Source organism: Lithobates pipiens, unplaced genomic scaffold (genome assembly GCF_037356315.1).
Source record: "Lithobates pipiens isolate NorthernLeopardFrog02 unplaced genomic scaffold, aLitPip1_a1.2 Scaffold_19, whole genome shotgun sequence".
Taxonomy (NCBI): Eukaryota; Metazoa; Chordata; class Amphibia; order Anura; family Ranidae; genus Lithobates; species Lithobates pipiens.
The window spans coordinates 42450803-42478568 of NW_027507764.1; the positions used below are offsets into that span (position 1 = coordinate 42450803).

At 44.6% G+C, this 27766-nt stretch overlaps 1 protein-coding gene across 3 annotated transcripts in view; it reads left to right on the forward strand.

The window, feature by feature from the left end:
* The first annotated feature begins 2148 nt into the window (after positions 1-2148).
* Positions 2149-27766, forward strand: part of AGR3 (anterior gradient 3, protein disulphide isomerase family member) — a 66709-nt gene continuing 41091 nt past the window's right edge. Inside the window, exons 1-2 of one of the 3 annotated variants that reach the window (XM_077490682.1) lie at positions 2149-2289; positions 24946-25077. In XM_077490682.1, coding sequence (XP_077346808.1) covers positions 24975-25077 — 103 coding nt within the window. In that variant the 5' untranslated portion in view covers positions 2149-2289; positions 24946-24974. Of the gene's footprint in view, positions 2290-2386; positions 2599-16673; positions 16883-24945; positions 25078-27766 lie in introns of those variants that run through there. The other 2 variants (XM_077490681.1, XM_077490680.1) reach the window with 2 other exon arrangements.

Below are 27766 nucleotides of genomic sequence, written 5' to 3' on the forward strand. Positions count from 1 at the left end.
CCTAATCAGCGCACTTCAATGAAGGAGAAAAATGACCCGTTTGCAAAATTTTATAACAAACTATTAAAACATGATTTTTTTTTTTTTTTGCATCTTTTTTTGTTTGTTTAGCAAAAAATAAAACTCCGAGCTGTAACTAAATACCACCAAAAGAAAGCTCTATTTGTGGGAAAAAAATGATAAAAATTTCATTTGGGTACAGTGTTGTATGACCGCGTAATTGTCACTCAAAGTGCATCAGCGCTGAAAGCTGAAAATTGGTCTGGGACTGAGGGGGGTTTAAGTGCCCAGTAAGCAAGTGGTTAAAGGGTAAGTTCACCTTTTCATTAACCGCTTTTTTACCCCTTCCTGACCAGAGCCCTTTTTGTGATTCGGCACTGCGTCGCTTTAACTGACAATTGCGTGGTCGTGCGACGTTGCACCCAAACAAAATTGACGTCCTTTTTTTTCCCCACAAATAGAGCTTTCTTTTTGTGGTATTTGATCACCTTTTACTTTTTGTGCTACAAATAAAAATAGAGCGACAATTTTGAAAAAAAAAAACAATATTTTTTACTTTTTGCTATAATAAATATCCCCCAAAAATGTATTTAAAAAAAACTAATTTCTTTCTCAGTTTAGGCCGATATGTATTCTTCTACATATTTTTTGTAAAAAAAAAAAAATCACAATAAGCTTATATTGATTAGTTTGCTCAAAAGTTATAGTGTCTACATAATAGGGGATAGATTTATGGCATTTTTATTATTCATTTTTTTATTAGTAATGGCGGGGATCTGCGATTTTTATTGTGACTGTGACATGGAGGACACTTTTGACACTATTTTGGGACCATTGTCATTTAGAAAAATGCACTGATTACTGTATAAATGACACTGGCAGGGAAGGGGCTAATCTAGGGTGCCATCACGGGGGTTAAGTGTGTCCTAGGGAGTGATTCTAACTATGGGGGGGGTGGGCTTCCACTGACATGACAGAGATCACTGCTCTTGCTCACAGGGAGCAGTAAATCCCTGTCATGTCACTAGGCAGAACGGGGAAATGCCTTGACCCATGGGCACGGTCACAGAGCACGTGGGCACAGGCACGTGGGCAATGTTTTTGTTTATAGCGCAAAATATAAAAACCACAGAAGTGATCAAATACCACCAACAGCTCTATTTGTGGGAAAAAATGGACATCAATTTTGTTTGGGTGCAACGTCGCACGATCTCGCAATTGTCAGTTAAATCAACGCAGTGCCAAATCGCAAAAAAATGCTCTGGTCATTAAGCAGCCAAATCTTTCAGGGCTGAAGTGATTGTAAAGGATCTTTTTTTTCGTTTTGTTTTTTAAATAACAAACATGTTATACTTACCTCCACTGTGCAGCTCGTTTTGCACAGAGTGGCCCCGAACATCCTCTTCTGGGGTCCCTCTGAGGCTCTCTTGGCTCCTCCCCCACAGCAAATAACCCCCTAGAAGCGCTCTCCCGAGGGGGTTACCCTGCGGATGAGCTCCTGAGCGTTCGGCATCCATAGCCACCGAACGTATGACTCGTCCCCGACGCACGCGTCATTGGATTTGATTGACAGTAGCGGGAGCTAATGGCTACGCTGCTATCAATCTATCCAATCAAGAGCTGAGAACCCTGGGCAGAGAGTCAGCGTCAAGTTCTAGGGCTCAGGTAAGTAAAATGGGGGGGGGGGTGCTGAGGGGCTGGTCAAGTTCAGTAAGTAAAACAGGGGGGGCTGGGGGGCCGGTCAAGTTCCAGGGCTCAGGTAAGTAAAAAGGGGGGGCTGGGGGGCCTGTCAAGTTCCAGGGCTCAGGTAAGTAAAACAGGGGGGGCTGGGGGGCCTGTCAAGTTCCAGGGCTCAGGTAAGTAAACCGGGGGGGGCTGAAGGGCCTGTCAAGTTCCAGGGCTCAGGTAAGTAAAACGGGGGGGGGCTGGGTGCCGGTCAAGTTCCAGGGCTCAGTTAAGTAAAACGGGGGGGGGGGGGCTGGGTGCCGGTCAAGTTCCAGGGCTCAGGTAAGTAAAACGGGGGGCTGGTGTTTTTTTTTTCACCCCTAATGCATAGGATACATTAAGGCGAAAAAACACAAACGTTTATAACCCCTTTAAGAAGAATCTCGCTGCACTCTGGTGATCTTTGATCCTCTCCCTTGTTTCTCCGGAAGATCTCCACCTCTCCAGGGTTGCCTATCCCTGCTTTTAAATGTTACAAGATAACCGAGTATGTATCTTTCAACCTTCGAGCTCCAGTGAGTCCTGGACGGTTCCCGGGAAACAATAGCCCCATACAATTTGAAGGTATTATTTTTCACTGGGAGCGGCCCAGCCCCATCCATCCCGGGCCTCGTACACTGGGCTCTTTTAGAGCTTTTCTTTAATTTACTGACATGTGATCTGCGGGGGGGGGGGGGTGTATCTCTGATCGGCCATGAGAACAGAACAAGTAACAAAGTTCCCAGTTCCACCTGTTTTCGTTTTTTACGGGGAGAGCGATTTCCCTGTTGCCGTGGTAACACAAAGTGCAGGTCACCTGTTCAACGTTCGACTATAAAACCCTTATCTCACCTGGGAAAGAGCAGCCGGGACATAGCCTCAGATTCTCCCAGGGTAAGTCATTCTTTTACTTTGCTTCCCCTTTTTTGGGTAATGTAGCTTATATTTAGGGTATAATGGGGCAACTCCACCCAAAACTATTTTTAAAAAAAATAAAACTTTCTGGGTGCTCACATGCTGACTTCTTATATTTCCAGTAGAGGTCCTGATCACATCTCCCTGCTCCACCAAGGTGTGGAGGCACCGACCTGGATGGACCGGTGGAGTCTGAGTGGTCAGAGGGATATACAATTGGCCGGTGCCCACACATACTGAAATGCCACGTTTTTGGGTGAAGTTGACTTGACAAATGCCATATCCTAGGGCAGGGGAATAACCGGATCTGTAAATAGTTATTTAGGATTTGCCTTCATCGTCTGTGCTTCTACAGGTTGACTCATAGCTCCCAACCGTCCCTGATTTCGAGGGACTGTCCCTGATTTCAAGGGAATGTCCCTGATTTGGAGCAATGTCCCTTCTGTGCTTCTACAGGTTGACTCATAGCTCCCAACTGTCCCTGATTTCAAGGGACTGTCCCTGATTTGGAGCAATGTCCCTCTGTCCCTCGTTCCCCCTCATTTGTCCCTCATTTTGGTCTGAGTTGTATATAAAATACACTTTTCATCTTTCAAAAAGTGTTCCCAGTGCTAAACCTTTCACCCAATGTCTAAATTGCTGCATTTGTAAATTTGAAAAGCCAATATAAAGGAATAATAGTGGTAAAAAAAAAAGCTCTTGTGGATTTAATTAACCTTTTCTTTTGATTAATTCTCCTTTAAGAGGCTGTGGCGGGGGGCGTGTCCTATGCCTACATACGTTTGCTGGTAGTTGTCCCTCATTCCCACCCAGGGCCGGGACAATGGGTGGGCAGGAGGGGCCGCTGCCCCTGGCACAATGGTTTATTGCAAGGGTAGGGGGCATCCTGACCCTAACCCTAAGGGAAAAGGGGGTGCAGTTTGGCATCTTTTGCCCTGGGCGCTGGGTGACCTTGTCCCGGCACTGCCTCAAAATGTTGTGAGGTATGGGTTTACTGAACCCTTATATCAACGTCCACGGGGTCAAAACAAGTTTGTGAGCGTTTTATTGATTCTCATCACTCAGCTTTCAAGTAAATAATTACATTTACAGGGTTCCAAAAGTGCTGCCCCACCTCTGCAGGCGCCTGCCATGGTTCCTGGGCTCTCCCATTCCTCTGGGAGGCAAAGGCCATGGTAGACTAGAATAAAGTTTACAGCAGGAGGAGATCAGGGACCATCCACCCCCCCCCCCCCCCCCAAACCCTTCTGTGACTAATGAACTTGGAAGTGATGTGTATTGCATTACTTCCGTGTTCAGAGTGGTCATTCCTCAGCTACTGTAGCCAGGGAAGCAGCTAATCAAGCAGTATCTGTGCCTAATTAGCTGCAGAGGGAGACATTGGGGGACTCCTGATGTCTCCATAAGGAGGACTCAAAACCTGTCCAATGTGATCACACAGGGGACTTGTGATGGCAATAATAATGAACCTGGAAGTGATGTGTACTGCATTACTTCTGGGTTCAGAGCTGTCATTCCTTGGCTACTGTTAGAGGCATACCAAGGGTCTCCAACGCCCTTGGCGAGAATCTGTATCGGCGCCCATCCCCCCCCCCCCCCCCCCCGACTTTGGTCCCAATGCGATTCAAATTCATACAATCTGTATGGCTGAATTTGCATCGCACAGACATCGCATGTGATTTGCACTGCAGTGTGGTGCAAATCACATACGATTCGGACATCGCATATATGTGAACCAGCCTAAATATACATTAGTTTATGCATCATTACATGTGGTGTTTACATTTGATGTTAATTCTGCCAGACTCTCCCTGTCACAAAGGTGTAAATTCAAATACAGTTGTCAGTGCAGTTGTGACCTACCTACCTACCTAACTTCACTGCAGTGTATAGTGTAGTGGTCCCTTCCCTTCCTACAACAGTACTGACCTACCCAATTCCTAAACTGACCTACCTGATTCCTACATTGTAGTGGGCAGTGGTCAGTGGGGTGTGCAGTGGGCAGTGTGCACACTGATCACTACACTGCCCACTGACCACTACACACCCCACACCCCAATGACCACTACACACCCCCACTGATCACTACACTCCACACCCCACTGACCACTACACTGACCACTACACTACTCACTGACCACTACTCACTGACCCCTACACACTGACCACTACACTGAACAATGACCACTACACTGAACAATGACCACTACACTACACATTGACTGCTGACCACTACACTGAACAATGACCATATGTATGACGTGTCCTATGACGTCATGTCTCTGCAGTCACACACAAACGCACACATGTGTTGTAGGACATCTCCTTTTCCTCCCTCCATACCGCACACACAGCCCGGCTCTCCTTCTCCCCTTCAGCAGCACGGTCCAGCGGGTGTCTGCAGCAGGCTGACCTGCAGGAGGTCAGGCCCCCTGAAGTACTAGTAGTACCAGTACCACCGCACCGAGACACCCTCCGCTCCGCCATCTCCCCCCTGCTCTTCTTCTTCTCTCCCTGGAGGGCACACTGCACAGTCCAAGGGCCAGGGGATGAGCAGGCCCGTGCCTGGGAGAACAACGAGAGCTGGGGCAAATCGGGTTGCAGCGGGAGACGAGGCCCCGCCCAGCCAGTGCTGCAAAACAACTAGACGTGGCTGCCTTAAAGCGGCGAATGGGAGGTGTGGTGGGCCCAGGGGGAGTAGAACTACACATGCTGGAAGTGGGGGAAAGGGTGGTGGAGGGTATAGGACCTTGCCAATTTGCGCCCCCCCCCCCCCCTCGGCCTGCGCCCCTGGCAGGCGCCAGTTTCGCCAGCCTCTTGGTACGCCCCTAGCTACTGTAGCCAGGGAAGCAGCTGATCAAGCATTATCTGTGCTTGATTAGCTGCAGAGGAGACATTGTGGGTCTATTAGACTCCTGATGTCTCCATAAAAGAGGACCTGGCAGCTTCTGATCACTTAGGGGGACTTGTGATGGCAATATAGTTAAATGAAGAAAAAAAATTATAATAAAATGGTAAAAATTAAAAAGCACCCCTGCACTCATTCCGATGCAAATGATGCATGTAGAGCGTGTACATGTATGTAAACATAATTTGGTGTGTACATGTGCCAAGATAACAAGAATAACTTGCCACACATTTATGGCAGTGTTGAATTGTAAGTCTGTTAACTTGCTGCACATTTTCACTGGCAAGTTGTGCACTTGTAGAGCACTTGAAACACAAGTTCTAGTTGACCTCTTTCAAATTTGAGGCAAACTAGCATGGCAAGACTCTAGCAAGAGCAAAGTTGCAGTAGTGAGTCTACAGCAAGAACTATGCAAGTCTACAGCATGAAAATTCAGCCACAGTGCCCCCTGTGGTGGGATGACTATTGCACAACATAACTGAACCAGAACTTGCAGCAGACTTGCAGAATGTTTGATGATCTGGAGCAGGGACGTGGAGTCATGGTCGTCACACCTCGCCTGCCATGAGCATAAAAAATAAAATAAAGCTTCGAGGGTCGTAGCTCGGTGACCTGAGGTCACGGAGACCCCAACTTTTGAGGGTAAGTAGCCTAAGTCCTACCCCTCCACTGGGGTTCCTATGACCTATGGTTCCGGACATACGGGGCTCCTTGCGCAGCCTGGCAGAAGCTACATACAGAGTGGCCAGTTTAAATATAAGCTGGCCAGTTTAAATATAAGCTGGCAAGACTGAGAGGATGAGATCAGTGCCTCTCCTCACTTCTTGTCAGAGGCACTGAGCTCAATGGACAGCTTGGAGCCTTGGACCAATGGTAAGGCACCATTAGAACAAGCTGTCCAATAAAAATTCTGCAGTGGAGGCTCTCTTCTCACTGCAGTGTAATAGAAGGGGGCGTGTCTAAAAGACAAATGCAACAAGGGAAAAATCATGTGTTTATGGGTATAAGATTTACCCACAATCCCATGTTTTTCTCACACAATTAAGAGGGAGGGTCTGCTGCTGTTGAAAAGGTATTGTTATAATCAAGATAAATCATATATTATTGTGCTATATGTTATAACATAATTTATTATTTATCTATTTACTATGAAATTGAAATTTCAAACTTCAGTCATTTGTCTGTTAAGCCACCTGTTTGAGCACAGTTTTTGAAAATATAGCAAATTACATTAAAAACAATATATAATAATTATTTGTATATTATTTATGGTAATTAACCCCTTGCCGCCCAGGCCAATTCCGACACTTCTCTCCTACATGTAATAATCCATCATTTTTTGGATAGAAAATGACTCATATATATGTGTATGTATGTATGTGTATATATATGTATGTGTATGTATATGTATATGTATATGTGTGTGTATATATATATATATATATATATATATATATTATATATATATATATATATATATATATATATATATATATATATATATATATATATGTGTATGTGTGTATATATATATGTGTATGTGTGTATATATATATTTATATGTATGTGTGTATATATATATTTATATGTATGTGTGTATATATTATTTATATGTATGTGTGTATATATATATATATATGTATGTGTGTATATATATATATATATGTATGTGTGTATATATATATATATATATGTATGTGTGTATATATATATATATATATATATATGTGTATGTGTGTATATATATATTTATATGTATGTATGTATATATATATTTATATGTATGTATGTATATATATGTATGTGTGTATATATATATTTATATGTATGTATGTATGTATATATATGTATGTGTGTGTGTATATATATATATATATATATATATATATATATATATTTATATGTGTGTGTGTGTGTATATATATATATATATATGTTTTAGCAGGCACCCTAGGGAATAAAATTGAATAAATTCAACTTTTTATGTTACACAATATTTGAGCAGCAATTTTTCAAATGAGTTTCATGAATATATATAAAAAAAAACACTAAAGGTAACCTGATTTATTTATTTATTTTTATATTTTTTTTGTATAATGTGAAAGATGATGTTATGGATACCGAACATGTCACGCTTTAAAATTGCGCACACTTATGGAATGGTGCCAAACTTCAATACTTAAAAATCTCCATAGGCGACGCTTTACATTTTTTAAAGGTTACATGTTTAGAGTTACAGAGGAGGTCTAGTGCTAGAATTATTGCTCTCGCTCTACCGTTCGCGGCGTACTAGCCAGTGCCTCACCAGTCACTCACCTCACCGCACAAGAGAATTGCTTGCTCTCTGGGTGGGTCTCGTAGCAAACGTTGGAGTGAGAGCAGTAATTCCAGAGCTATAATTCAAGTTTAACTCTGGTGAGCTCAAACAATATATAAAATGTGAAAGTGTATTTAAATCTGCTAGTACATCTAACACTCCGCCCCCCCCCCCCCCCCCCCGACTAACAATGCTGCTGTCCATATGTGCCCACCTGCGCTCCTTTTGGAAGGACTCTAATACAGGAAGGGTGTTACTGGTTAGATCACCAGATTAAAACACAGTAAAAAAAAAGTCTAATAACAATAAAAAAAGAAAGCGAATGCAGCCACCATATCTAATAATTGGTAATCTGCAATATATTACATGTTGTGGTTTTGGGTTTGATAACACTTTAACTTTTCTAAAAGTCTTTGGCTGGTCACATAATGCCCTGGGGGGCCTTTTCTCCAGGGCTAACCCGCTCTGAACAATCCAGGGAGCAGTTCTAACATCACACAATGGATGCAGAGACCGTGGTGACAGTGGGGGAGGGCCCCCCTGGTGCTCTGCACTTCATTCTTCTGAGTTAATAGCTGCCGGGTGTAATTCAACCTGGAAGAATGAGGACATGCAAGAAAAATCTCTGCAGGGGACAGCTTCTTTTTTTATTTTTTATTTTTTTTTATATATGCATTAAAATACCTACCTAGACTCAGTCTGCCAAAACAGTATAGTCCCCTGCTGACTTCACACCATTCACATGTAGCTTAATATTTCAGTAAGACACAGATGTTGAATTCAACATGAGATGGTCAATTCCTATTGCCCAATGACTGGAGGTGCATGCGTCGGGCAAGAAGTTTTTTTATTTTTTTTAATTAACATTTATCCCTGCTGCGGCACATCAGCAGGATTTAGAGCTGATGGTCGGCTCTTTAGTAAAAGCAATCCAAGTGGTTAACCAGCCGCTTGATTGCTTTTACAAGCAACAGGAGGGGACTTAGCCCTCTATAGGCTGTCCACCCAATCAACCAGCCTCATTATAGAGGCGGACAAAGAACTGCTCTGTTCGCCTCTGTGTTATAGGAAACGGGAAGCAATGAGCTTCTGGTTTCCCCGGCGGCATTTTTAAAAAATGGAAAGATCAGTGTGGTCAAACAGGCAGAGGAGGGATCCGGAGTCATGTAAACCTCAGATCTCTCCATAATGTGTACCTGTCACATTCATTGTGACAGCAATAAAAAAAAAAAAATTATAAAAAAATTAAAGCAACAGTTTAAAAAAAAAAAAGTTAAAACACCCCCCCATGCTCACGCGCAAAGGCGAACGCACGCGTTGGTCTCGCATGCATGCAAACAGCGATCGTTCCAAACATGTGAGGTATCGCCGCAAATGTCAGCCCATTACAGTGACTCTAGCGCCAGACCTCCTGTGTAAATCAAAACATTTGCGTTTGAAAAACCACTGACCAAATAATGTGTGACATAAAATATTGCAACTAATTTATTCTCTAGGGGCCTCTGCATAAAAAAAAAGATATACATATATTTATATATATACATATATTTTATTTATATATATATATATGTTTGGGGATTCTAAGAAATTTTCTACCCTATAAATAAAAAAACATTAAGTTGCCATAAAGCCCCAGACATTTCTAAAGCCCCATACACACATCAGTTTTTCTCCTGAGTCCTGAGGAGTTTTTCCTTCAGATTTACCAAAACCATGTAATATGAGGTCAAACCTTAGGATTTTCAATGTGTATGTAATCAGGCAGGCCCTTCTACTACATGGTTTTGGTAAATCTAAAGGAAAAACTTAGCAGAAAAACTGATAGTGTTTATGGGGCTTAAAAACACCCCTGCCTAATAAAAAAAAAAAAAACATCAACCCTTCATATTTTCCATCCTGGGAATTTATTTATTTTATCAGGACAAGCAAATTGTCATGAGGGACAAGTAGTAGTAAAAATCCACACCCCTGCCAGCTCAGTTTTTAACTTTAATCAAAGTTCTGCTTAAAAAAATAAAAATAAAAGTCAGCAGCTACAAATACTGCTGCTGCTGACTTTTAATAATCGGACACTTACCTGTCCCAGGGTCCAGCGATGTTGGGGAACGAAGCCCCCCGCTCATCTCCCCCTCCTCTCTGCGACGCCGGCATAGTCACTGTGGGCGCCCCGGCTTCACAGCCGGGCACACACCGCGCATGCGTGAGCTGCTCGACAATCAGCGACTGGCCGGGCAATCATCTGGAACCTGGGACGTGATTGCCGAAAGGTAGGGGGGAAGAGGTGATCTCCCTTTCCGGTGCCGCGGTGCTCCGGGAGGAAGTGGAAGCTGAAACCCTCTAAAATCCACACACCCCCCCCCCCCCCCCGCCCCCCCTAAAAAAAAAAAAAAAAAAATGGCATGCCAAATGTGGCATTTTAGGGGGTCACCTTCCCTTAAAGCGGAAGTTCCATTTTTGGGTGCAGCGGCAGTTTGTCCTTGTCATCCCACAATGGGAAGTGCTGTTACTGGCAGGATGAAGGAAGAATGACGGACAGAGGGAAAGTCCCTCCAAACATAATTTGGCATTGCTGGAAGATTGATCTAAGGAGTGGAAACTACAGTTCACTTTTTCTAAATGTAAAACCATTCATTTAAGGAAAAACAAATCCTCTGAAATGGTAGAATATTGGGGGTACAGTGTTAGCCATAAGCACAGAGGAAAAAGATTTGGGGCAAACAGTGTGGCCTGGTAGGGGAGAACATACAGTGCATCCGGAAAGTATTCACAGAGCTTCACTTTTTCCACATTTTGTTATGTTACAGCCTTATTCCAAAATGTAATAAAATTAATTATTTTTCTCAAAATACTACAAGCAATACCTCATAAGGACAACCTCAAAAAAGTTTGTTTGAAATCTTTGCAAAATTATAAAAAAAAAAAAAAAAAAATGAAAACATCACATAAGTATTCACAGGCTTTGTCATGACACTCAAAATTGAGCTCAGGTGCCTCCTGTTTCCACTGATCATCCTTGAGATTTTTCTACAACTTGATTGGAGCCCACCTGTGGTAAATTCAGTTGATTGGACATGACTTGGAAAGGTACAGACCTGTCTATAGAAGGTCCCACAGATAACAGTGCATGTCAGAGCACAAACCAAGCCATGACGTCCAAGGAATTGTCTGTAGACCTCCGAGACAGGAGTGTATGGAGGCACCGATCTGGGGAAGGGTATAGAAATATTTTTGCAGCGTTGAAGGTTCCAATGAGCACAGTGGCCTCCATTATCCGTAAATAGAAGTTTGAAACCACCAGGACTCTTCCTAGGGCCGGTCGATTGGCCCAACTGAGCGATCGGGGCAGACGGGCCTTAGTCAGGGAGGTGACCAAGAACACGATGGTCACTCTGACAGAACTTCAGCATTTCTCTGTGGAGAGAGGAGAACCTTCCAGAAGAATAACCATCTCTACAGCACTCCACCAATCAGGCCTGTATGGTAGAGTGGCCAGACGGAAGCCACTCCTCAGTAAAAGGCACATAACCGGCAGCCTGAAGTTTGCCAAAAGGCACCTGAAGGACTCTTAGACAATAAGAAACAAAGTTCTCTGATCTGATGAAACAAACATTGAACTATGTGGCCTGAATGGCAAGTGTCATGTCTGGAGGAAACCAGGCACCGCTCACCACCTGGCCAATACCATCCCTACAGTGAAGCATGGTGGTGGCAGCATCATGCTGTGGGGATGTTTTTCAGCGGCAGGAACTGGGAGACTAGTCAGGATCGATGGAAAGATGAATGCAGCAATGTAGAGACATCCTACATTAAAAACTGCTCCAAAGCGCTTCAGACCCCAGACTGGGGCGAAGGTTCATCTTCCAACAGGACAACGACCCTAAGCACACAGCCAAGATAACAAAGGAGTGTCTACGGGACAACCCTGTGAATGTCCTTGAGTGGCCCAGCCAGACCCCAGACATGAACCCGATTGAAAATCTCTGGAGAGATCTGAAAATGGCTGTGCACCGACCCTCCCCATCCAACCTGATGGAGCTTGAGAGGTCCTGCAAAGAAGAATGGAAGAAACTGCCCAAAAATAGGTGTGCCAAGCTTGTAGCTTCATACTCAAAAAGACTTGAGGCTGTAATTGGTGCCAAAGGAGCTTCACCAAAGTATTGAGCAAAGGCTGTGAATACTTATGTACATCGAATTTTATTATTTTTTTTATAAAATTGCAAAGATTTCAAAACAAACTTCTTTCACGTTGTCATTATGGGGTATTTGTAGAATTTTGAGGAAAATTTATGAATTTAATCCATTTTGGAATAAGGCTGTAACATAACAAAATGTAGAAAAAGTGAAGCGCTGTGAATACTTTCCGGATGCACTGTAAATAGAATTCTAGGGTACATAACTAGAAGGGTCACCAGCAAGAGGAAGGATGTCCTGATTCCTCTATACAGATATTAGTTCAACCTCATTTAGAATACTGTGTCCAGCTCCGAGGACCTCACCTACAAAAAGATATTGAGAAGATAGAAGTCCAGGGATGGGCAACAAAAATAATGAAAGTTCTTAGAGATAAAGCCAGGAACTTTATATGTTCAGTCTGGAGGAAAGAAAGGAAAAGGGGGGGGCATGACTGCAACCTTTAACTACACAAAGGGTGTGAATAAGGTTCGGAAAAGGGCAATAAGGACAAGAACCCGAGGACATGGCCTCAAACTAACAGGAGAAAAGTTCAAAGCTAACTGTAAAAATATTTTTATTTATTTTTTACCAAAAGAATATTCTTGGAGAAGACTTCCAGCAGAGGTAGCAAAGTGGATTTAAACATGCTTGAGATAAACCTACTGTAGATCTATACTTTGAGACTTTGTTTCTAAATAAGGTACAGTTGGACATGACTTTGCTGCTGGACTTTGCCCTGTCTAGATAGAGAGTGGTGGCACAAAGGATGCATTGTGTTATCAGCCTATGCTGTATATTGATTGCAGATAGAAGTAAAACTAAAGTCAAAACTTTTTTTTAACTTTGGAAAGAGTAGAGAGGGATTAGAACCTCTGTCAGGTTTATTGTTGCCTGTGCCTCCGTTAGCCCTTGTACACACGGTCGGACATTCCGACGTAAAATGTCCGATCGGACCGTGTTGTCGGATAATCCGACCGTGTGTGGGCTCCATCGGACTGTTTCCATCCGAATATCTGACCAACAAAGTTTTAGAGCTGGGCTATAAAATTTTCCGACAACATGATCCGATCGGACCTTGTCCGATCATTTGTAGAGAATTCCGATCGGACAAAGTGCCACGCATGCTCAGATCAAATTCCTAGACCAAAGCTATTGGCTACTAGCCTGAACATAGTCCCGTTTTAATGTACAAACGTCATCACATTACGAATGATCGGATTTTTCATCAAAATTTGTCCGACCGTGTGTATGCAACAGCAGTTTCTGACAAAATCCGACGGATTTTGTTGTCGGAATTCCGACCGTGTGTACAAGGGCTTAGGGAGATTCACTTTCTCTATTTGTCCCCCTTTTTGGTATCCAAAATGAAGAAATAAAAAGTTTTGCCTTTTAGTTCTACTTTAAAGGGGTTGTAAAGGGTTTTTTTTGTGTGTGTTTTTAAATAAAAAAAACATGTCATACTTACCTCCTCTGCTCAGGGATTTTGCAGAGTAGCCCCGATCCTCCTCCTTCTGGGGTCCCTCCAGCACTCCTAGCTCCTCCTCTTCTCGAGTGCCCCCAACCCCCCCCCCCCCCCGGAGAAGTGCTTTCCATGGGGGCACGCTCGAGTGCTGCTGCGTCCATTGACACAGACAGCAGGACTCAGTCCCGCACCCTGGCTCCCGTGTCATTGGATTTGAATGACAACAGTGGGAGCCAATTACAATTACAATATGTAGAATACGTATCGGCCTAAACTGAGGAAAAAAAAAAATTTTATATATATATTTTTGGGGATATTTATTATAGCAAATCGTAAAAAATGTGTTTTTTTTTTCAAAATTGTCGCTCTTTTTTTTGTTTATAGCGCAAAAAATAAAAATCGCAGAGGTGATCAAATACCACCAAAAGAAAGCTCTATTTATGGCAAAAAAAGGACGTACATTTTGTTTGGGAGCCACGTCGCATGACCGCGCAATTGTCAGTTAAAGTGACGCAGTGCCGAATCGCAAAATGTGCTCTGGTCAGGAAGGGGGTAAAATCTTCCGGGGGTGAAGCGGTAAAAAAACGAGTGAAAATTTCGAACGACATTCTTTCATTCAGCGAATGTACAAAAACTTTTCGTCTGAATATTCTCCTCTGAAAATCGATCCGTGTGACCAGCATAAGGCTCTGTACACACCTATGCAGTTCGCTATTGATCTGTTCCTGCAGTGCTTTTTGCTGTGCGTTTTGATGTTTGCGCACGTGATTTTGCTGCGATTTGCGTTTTTGCATTTTTTTTTTTGCCCAATTTGCTGTTGGGCAGATTAAAAAACACAAATTGCTGCTGCAAACGCATTACATGCTTCTCTGCAGCTTCTCCATTGAAGTATATTGAACCCAAAAAAAGCACCATTTTGTATTTAAAAAAAAAGTCCCTGACCCTTTCCAAATACGTAGCGGATGAAAAAAAAAAAAGCATAGATGTGAACGCGTCCCATAGGAAACCATGTAAATGGACTGTAGTGTGTGTCTGCAAAAAACAGAGATGTGACCCAGGTCTAAGCCCCTTGTACATACGTTCGGACATTCCGACGGAAAATGTCAGATCGGACCGTGTTACATAGTTACATAGTTAGTAAGGTTGAATAAAGACACCAGTTCAACCTGAGTTAGTGTCTGCAATTGTCCCTATCCCTGTACATTGCACACTCACATCGGTCCCTACCCACAAGGAGCCCACAATCCAAGGTCCCCATTAATATACTAGGGCCAATTTTGGACAGAAGCCAATTAACCTACTTGCATGTCTTTGGAGTGTGGGAGGAAACCGGAGTACCCGGAGGAAACCCACACAGGCACAGGGAGAACATGCAAACTCCAGGCAGGTAGTGTTGTGTTGTGTGGATTTGAACCAGCAACCCTTTTTACTGCTAGGCAAGAGTGCTACCCACTACACCACTGTGCCGCCCTTGTTGTCGGATAATCCGGCTGTGTGTGGGCTCCATCTGACTTTTTCCGTCGGAATGTCCGACCAACAAAGTTTGAGAGCTGGATATAAAATTTTCCGACAACATGATCTGATCGTTTGTAGAGAATTCCGATCGGACAAAGTGCCACGCATGCTCAGATCAAATTACGAGACCAAAGCTATTGGCTACTAGCCTGAAAGCAGTCCCGTCGTAACGAACGAACGTCATTGCGTTCCGAACTATCTGATTTTCCGACAACTTTGTCCGACCGTGTGTATGCAACACCAGTTTCGGACAAAATCTTTCATCAATTTTGTGATCGGAATTTCTGACTGTGTGAACAAGGGCTAAGATGTTTAGTAACATAATGTGGTTAAAAAAAAAAGACTAAAATTACCCCTTTATAGTACAAAAAAAGCAAAAATCGCTACTGCTCTAGATTTACCCCTGATGAAGGAGACCAGTACTTCTCCGAAACGCGTAGGGTTTCTGAGCACCCTGGCCCACCATATGTTACATGGGTGACCTGTCCATCTACTATTGTCATTCCATTACGGATACTATTGCATGTATTTTAATTATTTTGTGATTTCTACTTTTCCATTTTCTTGATTGTTACCCTGTTTCCCCTAAAATAAGACCTAGTGTGATTGTCGGTGATGGCTGCAATAAAAGCCCTACCCCCCAAATAAGCCCTAGTTAAAGTCCTTGTAGGTCTTCTTTTCAGGGTAGGGCTTATTTTTTAGGAAACAGGGTAGGGCTTATTTGGGTGGTAGGGCTTATATTGCAGCCAACACCGACAATCAGGCTAGGTCTTATTTTAGGGGAAACAGGGTATATTTGTATACGTATTTTGATAATAAATGCTGTTTTATCTCACTTTGATTATTGTACGTGTCTTTAAAGTCCAAACAATAGGGGGTCCCTTTCCTCTTTCTAAATCGCTACTGTTCGCCCTTGTACACACGGTCGGACATTCCGACAGAAAATGTCCGATCGGACCGTGTTGTCGGATAATCCGACTGTGTGTGGGCTCCATCGGACTGTTTCCGCCGGAATATCCGACGGACAAAGTTTTAGAGCTGGGCTATAAAACTTTCTGACAACATGATCCGATCGGACTTTGTCCGATTGTGTGTAGAGAATTCCGATCGGACAAAGTGCCACGCATGCTCAGATCAAATTCCTACACCAAAGCTATTGGCTACTAGCCTGAACGTAGTCCCGTCCTAACGAAATAATGTCGCCACGTTGCGTACGATCGGATTTTCCGACAACTCTGTCCGACCGTGTGTATGCAACACCAGTTTCGGACAAAATCCGACGGATTTTGTTGTCGGAATGTCCGACCGTGTGTACAAGGGCTATGGGGTTCTTTTTTACTGTAGAACTGTGAAAGTAATATTTACAGTAGCGATTATTTGCTCTTTTTGTACTATAAAGGGCTAATTTTAGTTTTTTTTTTAACCCCAATATGTTACTGGCCGAGTAATCGATTCATTTCATATTCAATTAGTCGTCGATTAATCGATTCGTTGTTTCAGCCCTAAAACTTTTTAAGATCCATATTGTCTGTTGCGTTGTTTTTCACAAGAAAAAAGGGAGTGCCGGAATGTGAGGCTCAGCACGGTGAAGGTCATTTATGACAATGAGCTGAATAAGTAGAAAGCAACGGAGCTCACCAAATAGCACAGGTACCACGCCTGGTGAAAGGGGCGTGGCCCTGAAACTCGTAAGTGGAGGTCCTCCCGGGATCTAATCTCTGTCGTCTTCTTCTGTCGCTGTGCCTTGCATGGTCCACTCCACAAATCTCCGCCTTTTACTCTCCTCTTTCTGCCGACTACCGAGTCAGAGGGAGTCCAGCAACTGCAGACGCTACCTGACTTCCTTAGAAGAGGATCCTCCTGATTGTATCCTGATAGTCTTCATTTGGTAAGAATAATTGAAAAAAAAAAGGAAAAAGTATTCACACCCCTTGAATTTTTCCACATTTTGTCATGTTACAACCAAAAATGTAAATGTATTTTATTGGGATTTTATGTGATAGACCAACACAAAGTGACACATAATTGTGAAGTGGAAGGAAAATGATAAATGGTTTTCAACATTTTTTACAAATAAATATGTGAAAAGTGTGGGGGGTACATTTGTATGGCGCCCCCCGGAGTCAATACTTTGTAGAATGAGCAGGGCCCTCTGATTCCTCTTGTGCCAAAATGTAATTGTAATGTCTGTCTAATGTATTTTGTTAAGCGCTGTGCAAACTGTTGGCACTATATAAAACCTGTATAATAATAATAGAACCGCCTTTCGCTGCAATTACAGCTGCAAGTTTTTTTTGGGGATGTCTCTACCAGCTTTGCACATCTAGAGAGGGACATTTTTGCCCATTCTATCTCAAGCTCTGTCAGACTGGATGGAGAGCGTCTGTGAACAGCAATTTTCAAGTCTTGCCACAGATTCTCAATTGGATTTAGGTCTGGACTGTGACTGGGCCATTCTAACACATGAATATGATTTGATCTAAACCATTCCATTGTAGCTCTGGCTGTATGTTTGGGGTTGTTGTCCTGCTGGAAGGTGAACCTCCGCCCCCAGTCTCAAGTCTTTTGCAGACTCTTATGCCGTGTACATACAGCCAGACTTTTCAACAGCGAAGGTCCAACGGAACGAATCTGTCGGACAATTCGATCTTGTGTGGGCTCCATCGGACCTTTGTTGTCCAAAAATCTGACGGACTTTAGAAATAGAACATGTTTCAAATTTTTTCGCCGGAACTTTGCCGGACCCAGTTCCTATTGAGAAAGCCGCTCGTCTGTATGCTGGTCCAACAGACAAAAAACGACGCTAGGGCAGCTGTTGGCTACTGGCTATGAACTTCCTTATTCTAGTCCAGTCGTACCTCATCACGTTCGAATCCGTCGGACTTTGGTGTGATTGTGTGTGGCCAAGTCTGTCCATTCGGAAAGTCCATCGGAACTCCGCCAAAGTCAGTCGAAAAGTCCGGTCGTGTGTATGCGGCATAACAGGTTTTCTTCTAAGATTGCCCTGTATTTGGCTCCATCCAGCTTCCCTGTCCCTGCTGAAGAAAAGCATTTCCACATGAAGTTGCCACCACCATGTTTCACGGTGAGGATGGCGTGTTCAGGGTGATGTGCAGTGTTAGTTTTCTGCCTAGCATTTTGCTTTTAGGCTAAAAAGTTACATTTTGGTCTCATCTGACCAGAGCACCTTCTTCCACATGTTTGCTGTGTCCCCCACATGGCTTCTCACAAACTGCAAATGGGACTTCTTATGGTTTTCTTTCACCAATGTCTTTCTTCTTGTCACTCTTCCATAAAGGTCAGATTTGTGGAGAGACGACTAATAGTTGTCCTGTGGACAGATTCTCCCACCTGAGTTGTGGATCTCTGCAGCTCCTCCAGAGTTACCATGGACCTCTTGGCTGCTTCTCTGATGAATGTTCTCCTTGCCCGGCCGGTCAGTTTAGGTGGACGGCCATGTCTTGGTAGGTTTGCAGTTGTGCCATACTCTTTCCATTTTGAGATGATGGATTGAACAGAGCTCCGTGAGATGTTCAAAGCTTGGGATATTTTTTATAACCTAACCCTGCTTTATACTTCTCCACAACTTTATCTCTGACCTGTCTTGTGTCCTGGCTTGGCCTTCATGATGCTGTTTGTTCACTAAGGTTCTCTAACAAACCTCTGAGGGCTTCACAGAACATCTGTATTTGTACCGAAATTAAATTACACACAGGTGGACTCTATTTACTAAATAGGTGACTTCTGAAGGTTATTGGTTTCTTTCTTTTTTTTTTTTAGGGGTATCCGAGTAAAGGGGGCTGAATACAAATGCACGCCACACTTTTCACATGTTTATTTGTAAAACATGTTGAAAACCATTTATCATTTTCCTTCCACTTCACAATTATGTGCCACTTTGTGTTGTTCTATCACATAAAATCCCAATAAATGACATTTACGTTGTTAGTTGTAACATGACAAAATGTGGAAAATTCCAAGGGGTATGAATACTTTTTCAAGACACTGTATACAGCCATGGACACTGACCACTTCTCCGGGTCTCCGACTAACAATTGGAATTCCAGAGGACTAGCTTAGGAATGTATGATCACTGGCTGGTTAATGCACAGCTACCCCCCAACACTTTGGCCTCATTCAGACACGGGCATATTTAAAGGGTATCTTCACTTTCATTTAAAAAAAATAATAAAATCTAGCAAATACAATTGCTACACAGCTCATATTGTAATTGAATGTTGTTAACCACTTCAGCCCCAGAATGATTTACCCCCTTAATGACAGGCCATTTTTTGCGATACGGCACTGTGTCGCCTTAATTGACAATTGAGCAGTCGTGCGACGTTGTACAAAACAAAATTGACATCCGTTTTTCCCCACAAATAGAGCTTTCTTTTGGTGGTATTTAATCACCTCTGCATACTTTGTGCTACAAAACAGATATAAAAAAACAAATGTGTTGGCCAATACGTATTCTTCTACATCACAATAAGCATTTATTGATTGGTTTGCGCAAACGTTATAGCTTCTACAATCTATGGGCTAGATTTATGGACTTTTATTTTTATCTTTTTATTGTTTTTACTGGTAATGGCGGCGATCTGCGATTTTTAGCGACTGTGACTTGCGGCGGACTGATCTGACCCTAAGCGACACTTTTTGGGGACTAGTGACATTATTACAATGATCAGTTCTCAAAAAATGCACTGATTACTGTATAAATGACACTGGCAGGAAAGAGGTTAACACTAGGGGGCGATCAAAGGGTTAAGTGTGTTCTGTGTGGGGGATGGGCCTACTGGGGCAACACAGAGATCGCTGTTCCTGATCACTGGGAACAGCCGATCTCAGTGCTGCCCCCTGTCAGAACGGGGATCCACCTTGTTTAATCCCCGTTCTGCCTCTCTGTGGGAGCACGCCTGCTGTATCTCATGCACGGACCAACATACAGGTACGTCAGTTCATGCAGCCGGGTCGCCCTGCCGCAGTATAAGTGCGGTGGGCCGTCCAGAAGTGGTTAAAGAGGAAGTAAACCCTGATGAGTTTACTTCCTCTTTTTTTCCCTGCAAAGGTAAAGCATAATGGACTACTATGCATCACATAGTAGCCCATTATGTGTCACTTACCTGACACAGGAGCCAGCGAAGTCGCCGCTGTCCCCTGTAGTCCGCCGCATCCATCTTGCTTGTGGCGTCTCGCAGCTCCGCCAAATGACAGCGGCGAAGCCGCGATGACGTCACTCCCGCGCATGCGCACGGGAGTGGCGTCTCGCAGCTCCGTCGCTGTCATTCGGCAAAGCCGCGATGACGTCACTCCCGCGCATGCGCACGGGAGTCGAAAAATGCGGCAGCTCCATTCTTGGAACTGCCGCGTTTAGTGCGCCTGCGCGCCGCTGTCTACGGCGCATGCGCCGTAGACAGCGGTGCCCGTTTTCGGGCAAATATCTCCTAAACCATATAGGTTTAGGAGATATTTCTTGGACCTACAGGTAAGCCTTAATCTAGGCTTACCTGTAGGTCAAAGTGGTTTGTAAGGGTTTACTTCCTCTTTAAAGTGATTATAAAATATTAACAAACATCTCTATACTTGCCTGTTGTGTGCAATTCCAAAGTGGCCCCAAACGTCCTCTTCTGGGCCCCTTCCCTGTCCAGTGCATCCACGGGAAGCCACGTCCCACGGGGGGCACATGTGCATGCACGCTCCCGAGGCCTGCTGCTACTTGGCCTCTCCTCCCTCACTGGCTTTGACTAACGGCACTGGGAACCAATGGCTCCTGGGGCCCCAGCAAAGCCAGTGAGACCCGGACGTAAGGGGAGAGAAAATCTGCAGACGTGCACACGCTGGATCCAATGAGAGCTCAGGTAAGTAAAAAGGGGGGGGGGGTGGTGAGGGGCTAAAATTGATGCCTAAACATTTTTTACCTTAAAGCGGAGGTCCACCCTAAAATGGACCTTCCGCTCATCGGAATCCTCCCCCCCTCCGGCGCCACAATTGGCACTTTTCAGGGGGGAGGGGGTGCAGTTACCTGGATAATCCAGGTAACTGCACCCACTTCCGGGATAGCTCTCTGCGGAAAGGGGCGTAGTTTACGCCCTTTTCCGCAAGTGCTCGCCCCTTTCCGCAAGTGCCCCGCTGCCTGCTGGGAAAACACACAGATCCCAGAGGCAGCGGGGACCGTCCTTATTGCGCAGCGCGGCTCGCGCATGCGCAGTAGGGAACCAGGAAATGAAGCCGAAAGGCTCCATTTCCTGATTCCCATACCCAAGATGGCGGCGGCAGCACCCGAGAAACGATCCACAGATCGGCTTCGGGTGCCAACATCGCGGGCACGCTGGACAGGTAAGTGTCACTATTTTAAAAGTCAGCAGCTGCAGTATTTGTAGCTGCTGGCTTTTAAAAAAAAAAAAAAAAAAAACGCGGAGTCCCGGCGGACTCCCGCTTTAATGCAAGGAAGGCTTTATAACCACTTTTAAGAATGACTTTTCCTTTTCAATCTGCAGTGCTGTCATTTTTTGTAAAATGCAATGCGGGAACTCGGGGGGGGGGGGGGGGGGGGATTTCTTGTGTGATTGGCTCACTGATTTTCTCAGAAGTCTGCACTAAGATACAAATCAGATTTTGGGCATCCCCTGCAACAAAGCTCATTTTTGGTGACATACTCCCCTAGGGAAACCGCATCTGAAAGGATGTAGACCCAGACACTTTTCTCATTAGAACACTGCAAGTGCAGAGCCAAATGATAATTATAAAGTCACTCCCCTACATGGACACAGACAAACAGCTATTTCTTCTGAATAACAAAAGGTAGGAATCTGAAACAAATTTTAACCACTTGCTTACTGGGCACTTAAACCCCCCGTCCTGCCCAGGCCAATTTTCAAATTCCAGCGCTGTCACAATTTGAATGACAATTGTGCGGTCATACAACACTCCACCCATATGACATTTTTATAATTTTTTCACACAAATTGAGCTTTCTGTTGGTGGTATTTAAGCACCACTGAGTTTTTTTATTTTTTGCTAACAAAAAACTAAAATAAAAATAAAAAACATTTAAAAAAAAAACAAAAAAAAACTTTTTCATATTTTGTTATAAAATTTTGCAAACAGGTAATTTTTCTCCTTCACTGATCAGGTGGCCGCAAAAAAGATCAGGTGCCTGGTGGAAGGGACAAGAATTGCAGAAAGAACAATGAAAATAACAGTCCTGTTGGTCCTTAGCTGCTGGGACATACTCCCGGGGAGAAGAACCATAAGGCTGGGTTCACATTGCAGCGATGCGGGAACGCCGCAAATCCGCGGCGGGTTCCCGCATCGCATACCTCCCGGCGGCAGTTCACACTGCCCTATGAGAACTGCTGGGAGTGTCAGTGACATGTTAATGACACCCCCAGATCAGTTTGCATATCGCAGTGCGATCTGCAAACTCGGACAGGAATCGGATCGCATGGTGTGAACGCCCATGCGATCCGATTCTGCTGCGGACCAAAAAAAGGGTCCTGTACGAGTTTGCGGCGGGTGCGATGCAAATTCAGCCATACTATCTGTATGACTGAACTCGCATCGCACAGAGATCGCATGTGATTTGCACTGCAGTGCGGTGCAAATCACATCCGATCTCGTAGCCGCAGCAGTGTGAACCCAGGTTAAAAAAAAATCCGCACATAGGTCCATGAAAGCTCTTGGGTCCAGGTGTAACTAATAACTGTGTAATAACTTGGCAAGAACTAGTGAAATACCGGTATCCATCATCAAAAAGTGTATTTTATTGCTTATTGGGTAGAAATTCATAACCATAATGGTGTCAAATGTGAATAACAACCTCCATGGCTTAAAGCTGCTTGCATGTCCGCAGTTCAAGAAGTCCAGGATGTGTCTCAGCTCACGTGATTGTACTGATGTGGCATGGGATAGGCACTGTGATGGCACTGATGTGCATGGAATGAGCAATGTGGTGGTACTGATGTGGCACGGGATAAGCACTGTGATGGGACTGATGTGGTACTGATGGGCACTGTGAATGCACTGATGTGGCACGGATAAGCATTGTGATGGCACTGTTATGCATGGAATGAGCACTGTGATGGCACTGAGGTGCCAGGGGATAAGCACTTGGAAAGGACTGATGTGGCACTGATGGAAACTGTGATGGCCCTGATGTGGCATAGGATAAGCACTGTGATGGCAGTGATGTGGCACGGGATGAGCACTGTGATGGCCCTGATGTGGCATAGGATAAGCACTGTGATGGCACTGATGGGCACTGTGATGCCACTGATGTGCATGGAATGAGCACTGTGGTGGCACGGGATAAGCACTGTGATAGGATTGATGTGGCACTGTGATGGCACTGATGTGGCACAGGATAAGCACTGTGATGGCACTGATGTGCAGGGGATGAGCACTGTGATGGCACTGATGGGCACTGTGATGGCCCTGATGTGGCACAGGATAAGCACTGTGATGGCACTGATGTGCAGGGGATGAGCACTGTGATGGCACTGATGTGGCACGGATAAGCATTGTGATGGCACTGATGTTCACGGGATGAGCACTGTGATGGCACTGATGTGGCACAGATGAGCACTGTGATGGCACTAATGTGCACAGGATGAGCACCATGATGGCACGGATAAGCACTGTGATGGCACTGATGTGCATGGGATGACCACTGTGATGGCACTGATGACCACTGTGATGGCACTGATGACCACTGTGATGGCACTGATGTGGCACCGGATGAGCACTGTGATCACACTGATTTGACACTGTGATGGCACTGATGTGGCACCGGATGAGCACTGTGATGGCACTGATTTAACACTGTGATGGCACTGACTTGACACTGTAATGGCACTGATGGGCACCGTGATTGCACTGATTTGGTACTTATGGGCACTGTGATGGCACCGATTTGGCACTTATGGGCACTGCAATGACACTTATGGGCACTGTGGCTCTGATGGAACTCTGGTGGGCGCTGTGATGGCTCTGATGGCACTCTGATGGGCACAGTGATGACTCTGGGCGCTGTGATGCAGCCATCTCACTCTGCTGCGCTGTCTCCCTCTTTTCCTCACACTCTTTATCAATCGGTGTGAGGAGAGCTAGACCGGACGTGACACCGGTTTGTTGACAGTGATCACTCCATCGTCGGATGGAGCAATCGTGGTAAAGGGCTGCTGTAATTGGCCCTTTGCCCCGATCGGTGATGCGCTCTGTCCCAAGGACCCAGCCGTCACAGAAACTGCCAGGTGCGTGCCCTAGGGGGTGTGCGAGAAGCGCGTCCATGGGAGGATGCCAATAGATGCCCTCCGAGAACTATCCGGACTCGCTGTAGCCATCATTCGACTATAACGCGGTCGGCAAGTGGTTAAATAAGCACTGTCTTCACCCAAGATGGCTGTAGGGTGTCACACAGAGCGCCAGCGTGCAATCGGCCAGCTGCTTTGCCAATGACCCAGGAAGTCTTAGAAACAAGTTTCTCTAATCTTCCTTCCCTTCTGTATTGCCACTCAAGTCCAATGCCACCTACAGAGTGGAGTACAGACTGCCATTGGCCAGGTTTGATGATGTCACAAGTCCTTTTTGCCCTTTTCTTCCTCCAGTGAAGGCTGATCCTAAGCTGCAGAGAGTGGCATTGCCCTCTGCAGCATTCTTCTCTGAGGGAGGGCGGAGCCCTGACACCCTGGGTTTACAGGAAGTGAGTTGAATGATGTTGGGTGTCATTCAACCCAGAAGAGGGCTCGAGTGTTCCGGAGCTGCTTTTCTTTTTCTTTTTTATTATTATTAACTTGCACTGGGGGGAATTTTTAAATGTTCAACCAACCTAGACTTTGGCTTCAATGATATTTTAATATTTAATAGTGCTGAAACCATTTATAAAATGTCAGTCCGCCATTTTCACTTTTATTGTTATTTTGTTTTTTTGTTTTTTTTCATTCTCTACAGGGCGGGTCACTCCACAAACAGGAGACAAAATGTTTCTGTCATCATTGGCTGTATTGTTCATCGTAGTCACCTTCTCCTCCAACCTGGCCATGGCGGTGAAGAGGGAGAACCGACTGCAGACGCTTTCCAGAGGTCGTATAGCTGATAGACGCTGACCATTTTATGCATGTAATAGTTATCAATGAGCAGGGAAATTTGTGATTGATTTTACATCAGGATTAACAATTGCACTGTACATTTTCTCATATCCATGTATGACATATTACATTAAAGTGATTGTAAACCTCAGACATGAAATATGAGCAAAGCATATCCCCCTATACTGTGTACTTGTCTCAATCCAGAGCACTAAGTCCCCTTCTGACAAGTGTTCCTGACACCAAGAGAAAAGTGGTGACAAGGGAGGGCACAGCCTGTGAGTGACAGCCTCAGCTCTGTCCCTGCGTGCTGTGTGAAAAGAGGGAAATGTGTTCCTTCTCTCCAATCAGCTCCCCCCGCCCCTCTTTTCAAAGCTGAGAGATCCTGTGTAAATTCATCGAATGGATATAGGGGAAAGGCTACTATAGATAAACAGGTACAACTTATGTAGGCTTTGTTTTATCTCTTTGTATCACCTGAAGCCACCTGTACTGGGTATATGTGAAGGTTTACAACCACTTTTAAAGTGACACTAAAACTCTTGTAAAAAATAAAATAATTTATATATATATATATACACAGTATCTCACAAAAGTAAGTACACCCCTCACATTTTTGTAAATATTTTACTCTATCTTTTCATGTGACAACACTGAAGAAATTACACTTTGCTACAATGTAAAGTAGTGAGTGTACAGCTTGTATAACAGTGTAAATTTTCTGTCCCCTCAAAATAACTCAACACACAACCATTAATGTCTAAACCGCTGGTAACAAAAGTGAGTACACCTCTAAGTGAAAATGTCCAAATTGGGCCCAATTAGCCATTTTCCCTCCCCGGTGACTCGTTATGCCGCGTACACACAACCAGACTTTTCGATGGACCAGGTCTGACGGTCTTCCCAACGGACTTTCGGCGGAGTTCCGGCGGACTTTCCGAATGAACGGACTTGGACACACACAATCACACCAAAGTCCGATGCATTCAAGCATGATGACGTACGACCGGACTAGAATAAGGAAGTTCATAGCCAGTAGCCAATAGCTGCCCTAGCGTCTGTTTTTGTCCGTCGGACTAGCATACAGACGAACGGATTTCTCAATAGGAACTGGGTCTGGCAGAGTTGCGGCCAAAAAATTTGAAACATGTTCTATCTCTAAAGTGCATCAGATTTCTGGACAGCAAAGGTCCGATGGAGCCCACACACGATCGAATTGTCCAACGGATTTGTTCCGTCGGACCTTTGCTGTTGAAACGTCCGGTCGTGTGTACGCGGAATTAGTGTTAAAAGGTCTCAGGTGTGAATGGGAAGTAGGTGTGTTAAATTTGGTGTTATCGCTCTCTCTCTCTCTCTCATGCTGGTCACTGGAAGTTCAACATGGCACCTCATGGCAAATAACTCTCTAAAGGGATCTAAAAAAAAAAGAGAATTGTAGCTCTACATAAAGATGGCCTAGGCTATAAAAAGATTGCCAAGACCCTGAAACTGAGCTGCAGCATGGTGGCCAAGACCATACAGCAGTTTAACAGGACAGGTTCCACTCAGAACAGGCCTTTCCATGGTCGACCAAAGAAGTTGAGGTCACGTGCTCAGCATCATATCCAGAAGATGTCTTTGGGAAATAGACGTTCGAGTGCTGCCAGCATTGCTGCAGAGGTTGAAGGGGTGGGGGGTCAGCCTGTCAGTGCTCAGACCATATTGTTTAGTGTCACATTAAGGGTAATATAATAATAATATCGGCTACACTATTTATCCTTTTTGGTGTGTTCAAGAGAATATATGCATAATTGTTTTAGTATATCATATTTGGAAATTTGTATCAGTTGTATTCTAGACAATGTTATACCTGTTAAATAAGATTCTACTGCAAACATTCAGCGCCTAGAGGCGATTCAGTTTGCATTGTGTGCTATACAAGTATTTCATTCATTCATTCTGTGGATGTGGGGTGTGCTTACTCTATATACTGTATTTCCTATAGAGCAGTGGTTATCAACCACTAGACCATGACCCCCCTCCTCCTGGGCCTCCAATCAGCTGCAGATCCCACAGTGCCTCTCAGCTCTGATAGTGTTCCCAACCTACCATAGTGGTTTACAGTGTTCTCAACCCCTCTGAGAGCCCTTAGCCTCCACAGTTCCCTCCAACCTTCTGTAGTGGTCCTCAGTGCCCTCCAACCTTCAATAGTGACCTATAGAGCCCTCAGCCTTCACTGTGCTCTTCAACCTTCTATAATGGCCTGCAGTGCCACCAGGCCTCCTGACAGCCCTCCGCCTAGATAGTGCCCTCCAACCTTCTATAATGTGTTTCCAGGCCCCCTGAGAGCCCTTAGCCTCCACAGAGCCCTCCAACCTTCCATTTGAGGCCCACAGTGCTTCTAGACCCTTGTGAGCCCTCAGCCTCCACAGTATGACCCAACCTTCCTCTGGTCAGATGTCAGTTCACTTCTGGGTTGCCTGGGGCAACTCCGGTCCCCAGCACAGACTGTATCCTCGCAATGGCTCAGCCTCTCAGCGCTCAGGTCACAGCACTGTATTCTCTGGTTTCCCCACACAGCAGAGGCTTTCCAATGGCACAGTGGCTCTTTCTCTGTTCCCCTTGTGTAGGCAGAGAACCTGGTAGTGGGACTGCACACTCCTTGGTCCCCACACATAAGACTGCTTCCTCTCTCATAATGCCCA